Source organism: Martes martes, assembly GCF_963455335.1.
Source record: "Martes martes genome assembly, chromosome: 2".
Lineage (NCBI taxonomy): Eukaryota > Metazoa > Chordata > Mammalia > Carnivora > Mustelidae > Martes > Martes martes.
In genome coordinates this window covers 204124467-204136664 of record NC_137889.1, presented here as the reverse complement: position 1 = coordinate 204136664, position 12198 = coordinate 204124467, and the positions used below count along the sequence as shown (strand labels likewise).

Genomic DNA, 12198 nt, shown 5'->3' with positions numbered 1-12198 from the left:
CAGAATGCCTCCCCTTTCATCAATAATTCCTTAACAAACTGTCATAAGCAGCTTCAGGACATGGCTTAGCTTTTATTCCTATTCTCATTTCCAGCTCTCTGCAAAGTGCCTGGCATGGAAGGAAATGATAATATAATAATAATATTATTATATAATATTATATTATATATTATATAATAGCATATTACATATTATATATAAATAAATATAATATATATTTATGTTATGTGTATATTATATATAAATACATTTATTTATATTATATACTTATACATAATATATAATATACAATATTATTATGTAATAATATAATAATAAATATTAATGACAACATTTATTGAGAAATTAGTGCCAGATACTGTTGTAAGCAAAATATATGTGATATATCATATATGTTTAATATATATTTAAAATATTTATATTTATTTTAAATATTTAAAATATTTATATTATATTTATATTTATTCTACCTACTGTATATGCAGATATGTAACATATATTGCATTAACATGTAACTAACACAGAACCGAGTGAATGCATGTAGGCATCTGACCTTTATGAGATAACAGTGAGGTGAATGTTATGATTGAGCTCGACAACAGTAGTAACAACCAGGCTGCCAGCTCTCGAACGGCCGGGCAGAGATTCAGGCGTGAGTAGTCTGGACTCAGAGCCCACTCTGAGCTGCTCTGCTAGATTGCTTCTGCTGTCGGCACACGATCCGGGTGCTCGGCGGGCACCCAGTGGTGCAATATGGTACCCGGCCCAGGTCCACCTCGGGACTGAAGCTGTGGTTCCTGTAGCTTCTGGGAGTGTTGTCAGCTGAGGACTCTAGCTGGGTCCTTTCCTGGTCGTTGCCGTCGGGGGATCCGAGTCCCCTTGCCCAAGATCATACTCTGCTTCCAAGTACAGCCCACATCCCATGAGGGCGGAGCTCCTTGAGGCTGAGGCTTTCATTGAAACTAGAAACTCCATCAGAGAAGAACTCTCCTGCCACCCGTGTGTGTCTGCGTCTTACTCCTCCTCTAGGGGCCGGGGGTTGTTCCCAGATATACTCCCTACTGAACTTACTGCTTCTAGGTCTCTGTCTCATAGTCTTATTTTTGAGACCAACCAGAGGATATAAGACATGGGTGTGAAGGGAGCTCATAAAGGAGACGCATCATAAAGGAGACACAGGCAGGGGTCTCCGGGCTTGTGGTGGGAAGAGAAGCCATATTGGGCAAGGGAGCAGATGCGCCGCCGTAGCAGGCTCCTGGGCTTGGTGTTGAGGAATGGATAACACTGTTGCAGTGAAACTGAGACAAAGAAGGTCAGTCTGTGTGTAGAGGGAGGCCAGTAAGGGAAGGGGTTCCCGTGTGCAGAAGCCAGGCAGGACGAGCGCTCGGTGAGGGGTCCCATGTGGCTGGAGGGTGTCTGGAACGAGAGGAGCACGAGTATTCCAAGTGATACCGATAATGTTCTTAAGCAACTTCAAAAAGCTTTTGAAACGAGATTTTTAATAACAACCATGTTTTTATGTGTCTTCGCAGATTGTATCGCACTTTCAAGGACACTAAGTATGTGTACATGCTTCTGGAGGCCTGCTTAGGTGGGGAGCTGTGGAGTATATTAAGGGACAGGTAACGGAAAAGCATTATAAACATCAGGCCGTGTTCTCACGTTTGGTCTCAAGGATGCTTTATTCACGATCATTTAAAGAGACATAACGAAAGTCATTAAGAAGTTGTCCTAAGAAAATATTATCATCTGATAACAGAGCAATGGTGGTATTTCTTCTCTAACATTGTACCTATGCAAGAGACACCGTAAAAGGTCGTCGGTCATTTCCATATTAGGGATCAAAGAATCGCAGCTCTCAAAAGATGGTGAACGCTCCACAGTCCTGTGGTTAGTGTGAGGCAGGGTTGCCGGAAACCCGGAATCTCTGCGGGGGAGATGAAGAAGGGGCGGGGCGTGGCGAGGCAGGGAGCGTCCCGCAAAGGTTGAGGTTTACAGAAGGGCTGGTTTCTGCCGAATCGCGGCCTCATGTGTTTACTGAGCGCCAGCGGCGTGCACGGCTCCCTCGTAGACAGTGTGGGGGCTTTCCAGACGGGCTGAACTTTCCTAAGCAAAAGGGTAAAAGGTATAAATTTTCCTCCAGTGAGTTTAGATCTTATTTGGGGAGATAAGACGATGTGCAGTTTTAAAACATTGTGTTATTAGGTGTGTGAGCTAAATATGACAGAGAAGTTGCCGATTTGTAATTAAATGCCAAGTGAGTGTTGCAGGTGGTAAGTTCGGAGGAGAGGAGACATATAAAAATGTGATGAAAGAGGGAAGACTGGACCTAACTTCTAGAGATGACCAGTACTTTGGAAAGGCAGAGAGGAAGGGAGACGGATGTAATATGCAACAGGAAAGTTGAGATTAGGATTATGTGTCTTTGGGGGTGTTTCACAGCAGAATTTGAGTAGAAGACAAGGTCAGCAAAAGAGGGGGTGGGAAGGTGGGTTTGCACAAGGTTATGGAGGTGAATGCGACGCCAAATATTTGGAGAGTGTTACCTGGGTCTGGGTCTCTTAACCTTGGCTTCTCCTCGCAATCATGTGGAGAGCTCTGCAAAGTAACAGTGCCGAGCCCTGATGCCAGAATTATGATTTGGTTCACCTTGGATGGGGTCTAGTGAATGACCTCCCCAACAGTTGTAATGTGCATTCATGGTGGAGAATCCCAGACCCAGGGAAGGGGAGACCTTTGAGCATCTGAGAAGAGATTGATGTGTCATGCTAGTAATGTGCTGCTGGGTGGACCCAGTGGGGAAGACCAGGCAGGGTGCGGAGACTTGCGTGGTACCTACAGAAACATTTGCTTCCTCCACCTTTGCTTCAACAGGCAGGTCTGTGTAGAAACGGGAGTCGGTACTGTGTGTTGGGCACTGTGTCTCACTCTTGAAACAACACTGTTCAGGAAGTAGTAAACCCATTTTACAGATAGGGATCTGAGGCTCAGAACAGCCACACCACTTGGCTGAGGACGCAGCGATGGAAGAAGCAGGAGTCAGAGCCGGTAGAAACTCACCCCAAAGCCATACACTTCCACAACTCCCTGCCACAAATCACCACCACGTTTTCATGCTGCAGTATGGAAACCCACATGCAGGGCTGACACAGGGCCAGTCTAATATCAAGGTGCACCAAACAGGAAAGAGTTATGACCCCATTTCTGCATGGGCTCTTGTTACATGCTATACCAACAGGAAATGAAAACGATCACTTGAGTCATTGTTGAGTCAAGCGATAAATTACAGAAATCTGCTTTAAGCTCGCCATTAAAATAGCTGCGTTTTCTCTAGAGTTTGCCACAAATATCTTAAAAAGTCTTGTTTTCTTATGTTTCTATTTTACGTATCCATACATGATGACGAGAAACAATTGTTGGGATGGGGAGGCTTTAATTGTCATGAAGTACTTCTCGTTTGCCTCAAGCATCCCCCTAAATCTCTTTACCATCATCAGACTCATTCATGGGTGGCACGGAATCCTTCTTAGTGTTGGTGCCCTACAAAACACTTACGTGGTGTAAAGTTACCAATGCGATAACTGACACCTGGAGTAGACAATGAGTATGTGTGTCTCTCGAGTGTTAAGAGGGAAAATGATTTCATTGCAGGGGCAGCTTCGATGAAGCCACCTCCAAGTTCTGCGTCGCTTGCGTGACTGAAGCATTTGACTACCTACACCGACTAGGTATCATCTACAGAGACCTGAAGCCAGAAAACTTAATTCTAGATGCGGAGGGTTATCTTAAGTTGGTAAGCCAAATTCTGTCACTTACAGTGTCATAAGAGACATTTCTAAGTAGTGAAGTTGTGTCACGGTTGCAAGTTACTTTTAATTTTGGGACACCTGTTATTTTCATCATGGGGAAGGTACATGGCCTGGGACATTGGCACCTTAATCCGGGGGGAAGTGTTACAAGCACATTCTTTTTGGCCTAGGAATTTAATATTTCAGCCATATTTGTGACTGCTTGTAGGATGCATGTAACAGAATGCCTTTAACATTGGATTTGGTTAATATTTTTGTAAAATATATTTAAATAGGTTTTAATACATTTTCACTACATATAGGGACTGGATCTAAGGAATAAGGAAAGAAGATGACAGTCTGCCTCCCAAGATAGCCACTGGCTGTATAGGGAGGAAAGATACACTTATGAATGTTAGTATGCTTTTTTTTTTTTTTTTTTAATCTTTCTAGGTGAGAATCCAGGGCTGAGAATCACAACACTAGACCAGAGGCTCCTTGAGGACAGACACTTTCCTTGTTACCCGTCTTTGTAATCCTCTGAAGCCCAACATGCATCCCCTGGCAGTCACACTACCCATCACACAAACTGCTTTCAGTGTGAATCTAGGAGAAACTGGGCAGTCATAAGGGGGAGAAGCCCAGGCACTTTGGATGTCAAGAGGGAACCCATGCAGACAGGGAGCTCAAGCTGAGTTTTCCTGAGTTTGTCTTGTCGTATGTCAAGGACATGAAACCATCTCTGAATGTAACATTTACAAAGATACTAAAAGTTCCTCACATCAGGACTTTCACACATGGAAATAACACTAGCTATCACTTCGTAAGTCGTGTAGTATGTTATGTGTCAAGACCTGGGCTAAGCATTTTGCAAGTAATGCAGTTAACAGTAGAGATAGACTTTATCATCCACATGTTACACTGGGTAATGTAGCTTTAGGAATTAAACTCATTATGTATAATTGCTAAGCGATTTCTCTCCACCGAAAGGAGTAAAATGAGTCCTTTCATGTGTAATCTGGTGAACTTCCAAGAAACATTTTGATCCATTCAAGCTTTATTTTATCTGTGAAAGGCAGCTTTGAGAACTGGGGAGGTACTAACAAGGCCTCAGCCGTTCCTCGTCTTCACAATCCCTTCATTGGCTGTGCTTCTTGCAGCTATTTACGGGTAGCTTTGGAATATTCTAGAACCAAAACCATCACGAGGGAGGCAGACTAGCCATTAGATTCATTTCTTCTTTTTTTTTTCAGAGCTGTTTTTTAAAAATTGGATAGCATATTTATTACACATAGCCATGGGGGTCCATAAATATCTCTCCCGTCAGCCAGTGTTATCCATCCAGCTGACTCCTTTGCCAACTAGCTAAACGAAGAATGACAACTAAAGCCTTTAGAGATTAAGACGTAAATGTTGAATATTTCCATTTCTAGCTATATGTCAAACTAGATAGGCTGAAATCCTCTCACTACCAAGTGTCTAAAAATACTGAATGAAACATGAAAAGCAGTATTACACACGTGGCTGACTTTGTAAGACAGCACTGGGGTTCCCCCGAGGTTGGGAACCACGCTTGGACAGGAGTATAGCCTAGAACTCAAACACAAAGCTGCGGTCTTGTGGGCACCCAGCGATCTGAGATGGCCCAGAGGTCTCATTTTAGTAGCTGCACCTTGTAAGAACAGGAGACCAAATTTTGGACCTGGGCAATGTGGAAAGTTGAATCAGAGAACATTTCCCAAAGCCAGGAATCATACAGATTATACTGTCAGAAAAATGGAAAGCAAGAAAAAAGATCTAATTTATAAAGACAGAGTACATGCAAGAAAACATGCTTTTCTTATTATTGGGCTCTTGGTAGGGAAACAAAAGAGTCTCCTTTAAGAATTCTTGGCCATAGGCTCGACTTCATGGAGGTTGAGTGCTCAGTCTTCCACGATGGAAAACCCCATGCAAGGATTTGAGAATGGGTTCGTGTTGGTAGGATGCCCAGCTTTTCAAGAATCAATGTATATCTCTCTGGATGAATGTACTCTTAACTCAGGATACGAAGAACTCCCAGGGATGAAGTTCCAGAGAACGTGAGCTCACATTTAGAAACATAAGACAAAAAATATATATGAGGGGGAGAAAAGGTACCATGAGCATTATTTGGCAGGCAAATAAGTGCTTCATTGTTGGAGTAATCAGATACAAAATGTAAAATAAATCTACATAACATGCCTTTTAAAAATAAGAGAGGAAATGACAAATGAGTAGGGAACAGAGGAAAAAATCTAATAGGTTTAGAAAAAGCTAATAAATAAAACTTCTATTAAGGAATTTAGAATATAATAATTAGAATTACAGATTTAAGGAAATTTCATTAATGTGGGAGCAGGTTCCATTGGACTAATATTCTTGATGAGATTAATTATAATATGTATGTGAAAATATGTGGAGAGCAACAAAAAGTGGATATTTAAACCTTGAAAAAAGGAAATCATGCTGTGACAAATCCACATCGATACAGCTGTTTAAACCATTCATTTCAGGACACACCTTACTGTATGAGGCATTGGGATAAATCTTTAGTTAACATCATACCTAGCAGTGAAATATTAAACATTTTTCCATTAGATTGTGAACAAGGTAAGAATATTTTCTTTCCACTTTTTTTCAACCTTTTAATAGAGGTCTTAGCCAATGAAATAAACCAAGAAAAAGAAATGAAAGTTCAGAGATGAGAAGGGGAGAAGTTATGTGTCTTTATTTTCAGACAACATGATTGTTTACGTAGAAGAGCCTAAAGCACCTATCAAAGAAGTACTAGAAGGAACGAGCATGATAATCAGTACAATGTCAATGTATAAATAAAATTATAGGTCACTTAAGTCAACATATAAATTAAGTCAGTATATAGATAAGAACTATTTTTCTATACTAGCAGGAAACATTTATAAATGAAATAAAAATACTCTTTATAATAACATCAAAAATTATAAAATAAATTTGAATATGTTTAATGTGTAAAATATTTAAGACCTCCATACTGAAAACTACAAAATATTACTGAGAAAAAATATACAACTAAATGGTAAGGTATTCTATGGTCATGTATTGTATAACTCAATATTTGATAGTGTCCATTCTCCTCAGATTAATTACAGATTTAAGGTCATTGTAATATAAACTAGAGCAGGTGCATTTTTAGAAACTGAGACATTTACTCTAAGATTTACACAGAAACACAGTTTAGAAGAGTTAATAACCACTTTGAAAAACGAAAAACAGAATTGAGGAATTTACAATATCTGATACTGTAAACTATAGTAATCCAGGCAGTGTCGTAACACAGGGTAGAAAAATAGCTTCATCTAATGGAATAAAGTCCAGAGATAGACATAGAATCAACGATTTTTAGCAAAAAGCGAAAAGCCAGTCTTCCGAATAGACGATGCTGAAACAGCTGGGCATGCATATGTGGGAAACATGAACCTGCTCCCACCTCACACAAGATAGAAAAATTAATTCAAGAAGGTAATATGGTAATATTTTCACAACATGGGATAGGCAGCGATTTCTTAGAATACAAATAGTATTAATTTGTAGTAATTATATTAGTTATAAAAATTTCAGTTACTATAATAAAAATATCATAGACCGGGTGACTTAAACAATAAACACTTATTTCTCACAATTTTCAAGCCGAGGAAGTCCAAGGTCAAGGTCCTGGCAGATCTGGTGCCTGTCTGGTCAGGACCCGCTGCTGGGCTGGCAGAGGGCTGCCTTCTCATGCCTTCATGTGAGAGAGAAAGAGACACACACACACACACACACACGCACGGGCACGCAGAGCCTGGAGGGAGCTTTCTTCTTCTACGAGTTCCTAATCACATTATGAGGGCTTGACCTCATGGCTTGGTTGCCTCCTACAGGCCCCGCCTCCATATCCCATCACATCGGGGGTTAGGGCTTCAGCATACAAATTTTGGGGAGACACAAACATGCAGTCCATAATAATTGGACTTCATCAAAATTAAAAACTTCTGGTAATTAAAATACATTAGGGAAATGAATTGTCATGCCATAGACTGGGAGAAAATATTTGCAATACACATTTATATGACCAAAGACTTGACTGTATTGGGAAATACATAAATAACTCCTAGAGTTCAGTAAAAAGAAAACCCAATTTTAAAAAATGGTCAAAGGTCTTCAAAAATCACTTCCCAAGAGAAGGCATAGGAATGATTATTAAGTCATACCAGACATCATCAAGGAAAGGCAGAGTAAAACCACAAAGGGGAACCATTTTATAGCCACTGAAATGACAACAATTTAAAAGACTGGCAATATCCAGGATTGGTGAGGACTTTCTCCTAAATTCCTAGGGGAGAAAGAAAACTGTTTAAAGAACAGTCTGTCCGTTTTATATTGAGCCAAACATACGGCTAATCTGTGACAAAAATTCAACTTCCAGGGAGAAACTTCACTCCTTAGTATTTGTTTAGGAAAAATGAAATCTTGTCTTCCAAAATCTCGGGCAAGAATGTTCATTACGGGGATGCCTGGGTGGCAGTCAGTTAAGTGTCTGCCTTCGGCTCGGGTCATGATCCCAGAGTCCTGGGATCGAGTCCCGCACCAGGCTCCGGGCTCAGCGGGGAGCCTGCTTCTCTCTCTGCCTCTGCTGCCTCCTCTGCTTGCGCTCTCTCGCTCTCTCCCTGTCAAATAAAAATCTTAAAAAAAAAAAAAAAAGAATGTTCCTCACAGCTTTATTGCTAAAAGTCCCCAAATCAGAAACAGCCAAAATATCCGTCAGCATCAAATGTCTGAGCGCGGCAGCAGTGCGTCAGCAACGGGTCGCTGCTCCGCGGCAGGAAGGCATGGATCGCTCCGAGCAAGTGTGCATGAACTTTAAAAACTGTGTCGAGCAGAAGCAGCCAGACACAAGAGTGTCTGCTGTATGGTCATGTTTGTCGCCGTTCTAGAAGCCACGGTAGAATCCAAACAGCGGTTGCTTGTGGAGAGCCGTTCCACCGGAAAGGGGCACGAGGGGACTTGCTGAGAGAATGAGTGTGTCTCTGTCTTGACTCTGTGGTAATTTGGTCACGTGTGTAATCTGCATCAAAACCCAGTGAGGTCTGTGCCAAAATCGATGCATATCATTGTGTATAAATGGCACATCGATCTGAAAAATGTAACAGGTTTGATGTCAGAGGAGTCACAAGTAAAATCAGTTCACCGAGCGATAAATTTAATTTACACAGAATGTCGCATAGAGACACACACAAAAAAGATGAAAAAATAAGAGAACAGAGTGAGAAGTTCTTAAAATGATACATTGGAGTCCAAGATAAAAATAATAACAGAAAATCAGGGAAAAGCAGTATTTAAAGAAACAGCGGCTGAAATTTTGGGGGGAATTACAAGAAACAGCAACCATCAGGTAAAGGTACCCAAACAAATCCCATGTGGGACAAATTGTATTCGCTGTGGCTCCTATCTTTGGGTAACAAATCACTCTGAAATGTAACATCTAAAACAACAAGAATCATTCGTGCTCTCTCACAGTTTCTGTGGGTCAGAATTTGGGGAGTGGTTCAGCTGGGTGGTTCTGACCTGAGGTGTCCCACGAATTTTCGGTCAGGGGTCGGCTGGGGCTTCTCTGGGGTTTAACCAGGGCATCCACATCCAAAGTCCCTTACTCGTAAGGCTGGGAAGTTGATGCTGGCGTTATCTGGGGGCACCGGGGGCCTCTTTAGAGGTCGAACGTCGTCGTGTCGTGGCAGCTGGCTTCCCCCGGGAGGCGTCATCCAAGAAGACGCTACGGTGCCGTGAGAGACCTACTCGCAGAGTCGCGTCTCAGGGCTTCCGCCATGTTCTGTTGGTCCCGTAGGGCCAGTCCTGATTTAGTGTGAGATTTATGGTGGGAGGGGACCACAAAAAGAGAGTATTAAAAGCTATCAAGGACAAAAGACAGTTTATGTGGAAAGGAGGAAAACTTAGGCTTTCGGTTGGTGTCACAGTAGCAACCGGAGAATCCAGAACGCAGCAGAGGATTTTTAAAATTCTGACAGAAAATAACGACCAAACTTGAATTGTACGTCCAGGGAAACTGTCTTTCAACAGAGTGGAAATAAGGGCGTTTTCCAACCAGGATGAAGGGTGTTTACCACCTTCACAGGGAGGACGTGCTTCAGGGAGTTGAAAAGTGATCCCTGATGACGGATGCGAGACGCAACCTTAGGAAGGTGGAAAACCGGTCAGATGTGTTCGCACGACGGCGTGGAGGAGTCGAGCTCCGTCTGCTGTCAGGCAGGGAAAACGAGGGAGCGCTAAGTAACAGCAGCACGGAAACCAGGAGTTGGTGCAATTGGAATTAAAGTAGGAGAAAATGCCAGTCATCCTCCGAGGAGGCCGCGAGAGAGAAACAGATAACCCAGGAAACAGTGCAAGAGAGAGCGCGCACCAGGAGCAGAAAGCAGTCTAACACGGGGCGCCTGGGGGGCTCCGTGGGTTCAAGCCTCTGCCTTCCGCTCAGGTCATGATCTCAGGGTCCTGGGATCGAGCCCCGCATCGGGCTCTCTGCTCGGCGGGGAGCCTGCTTCCCCACCCCCCGCCTGTCTCTCTGCCTACTTGTGATCTCTGTCTGTCAAATAAGTAAATGAACTCTTAAAAAAGAAAGAAAGAAAGAAAGAAAGACATCGAACGTGCGTAGACTCTCCAGATCATAACCAAAGACTATCAAGCAGATTTAGAAAATGAAGTCAGCTGTACGGTGTTTATAAGAGACGGACCTGAGGCACGAGGCTGCAGAAAGGTGGAAGTGGAAAGGACAGAAGAAAATACGCCTGGAAATCGTTAACCAGTTGAAATGCAGGTTTCATTATGAGGGAAGGGGGGTTGCTGGATATCAACAAGGGCCATCCTTGGATGGCGAAAGATTCATTTTGCCAAGATGATGTAAAAATCCTGATCTTTTATTTACCTACTAAAATGTTTCAAAAATAAGCAGAATTTGAAAGAAGTGATAAGGAGAAATGAACCGCTATAGGGAATTTTAATACTCCGCTCTCAGAAACCGATGGCGCATTCCGACTGAGAAGCACAACAGCTTTCGAAGATGTGCACAACGCAATTAGTAAACTTGATCTAATGAGCTTATAGAATATTGTTCCCAGGAGTTGAAGAATACAAATTAACGAAGTGTGATCATCCATTAGGGCCATGAAGCAAGTTTCAGCAAATGCGAGAAACGGGTCGGGCCGCAGGCTGGCGCCCGGCGGAGCGGCCCCCACGGTCCCTGAGGGGACTGCGTAAGCATGGGGGTGTCGGACGTGCCTGGTGACAGCACAGTGAGAATGCACACCTGGGTGTCCAGGTGTCCAGCCCCGGACGTTAAGTCTTCAAGGATGAAAGGCTCCATGTAAGGCTGAACTTGGCCGCCTTCCCCAGTTTTGATTAAATGGTGTTTTTCATCTTCCTACATCACTTCTTGGAGTATCTGTGAGGGATCAGATATCTAAGGACAGAAAGAAAGGAACAGTGTTTGTTTGTTTGTTTACCAGCAAAGCGTGGCCGGTGAAAGCTTGGGGGAGAAGACCCAAGTTAGAGAAAGGTCTGGGTTTTGGAAGTGTCCCTCTAGGGGCTGTAAGGGTGTGCCTTTCTGTGATAATGACAGGATGAGTTTGTAGTGTGCAGCAAAGACCTCATTCTAACTCTTCTTCCCCAATTCACAGCTGAGATGGCCAGCCAGATTTGTTTCCAGGTGAGTCCTCGCTGGTCCAAGCTGTCTCTATCAGTAAAATCACTGAGAGGGGTTCAAGGATTAGCAGATATTACTAAAAGAACGTCACATCGCCATCTCTCATCTGCCCATCCAATAATTTCCTGAATCTTTCTCTGCTTTCAAGGCCAAGAAAAGCTGATGTAGGCAATGATGATTAAAAGTCTTTCTGTTGGCTATCATGAATGAATCAAGGACGGTAATAAGGTGTAAGACAGTAAGGAGTTTAAAGAAAAATCCGTCTTGTTCTCAGCCAGAGCAGAATTTGTGTTGTAGTTTCCCATCTTGGATTTGCTCAGCAGAAAACTTGGTAGCAATCCAAGAAATCAATAAACATTCTATATGGTGATGCTCTTAACTTATCACTCATCAATAAATGTTCTGTATGGTTGTGCTATGAACTCACGTGAGTAATCTTCTCATGTGGTCCTAGAGGAACTTACCCCTATAGTGGGTATTATATAATAAAATACAATGTAGGACATATTAAGAGTTGATATTGTTGCCTGCTTCTTTATGACCTACCTTCCCCTCTTTGCTAATAGCCCTATGAGGGCAGAAACCATGCTATGGTGTTTACTGCCTGACTTGGAACTTTGCTTTGCACATAAGAATGAATCAAAGGTCAGAGCGGCAACTTCC

The 12198-nt window shown here is 42.5% G+C and overlaps 1 protein-coding gene across 2 annotated transcripts in view; it reads left to right on the top strand.

Annotated features, from left to right (window-relative positions):
* The window catches only part of PRKG2 (protein kinase cGMP-dependent 2), a gene marked incomplete at both ends in the record, with an annotated part of 83306 nt that overhangs the window by 50782 nt on the left and 20326 nt on the right, over window positions 1-12198 (top strand). For both annotated transcript variants that reach the window (XM_080796999.1, XM_080796998.1), the window contains 2 exons: window positions 1533-1622; window positions 3652-3793. In XM_080796999.1, coding sequence (XP_080653125.1) covers window positions 1533-1622; window positions 3652-3793 — 232 coding nt within the window. The remainder of the gene's footprint in view (window positions 1-1532; window positions 1623-3651; window positions 3794-12198) is intronic.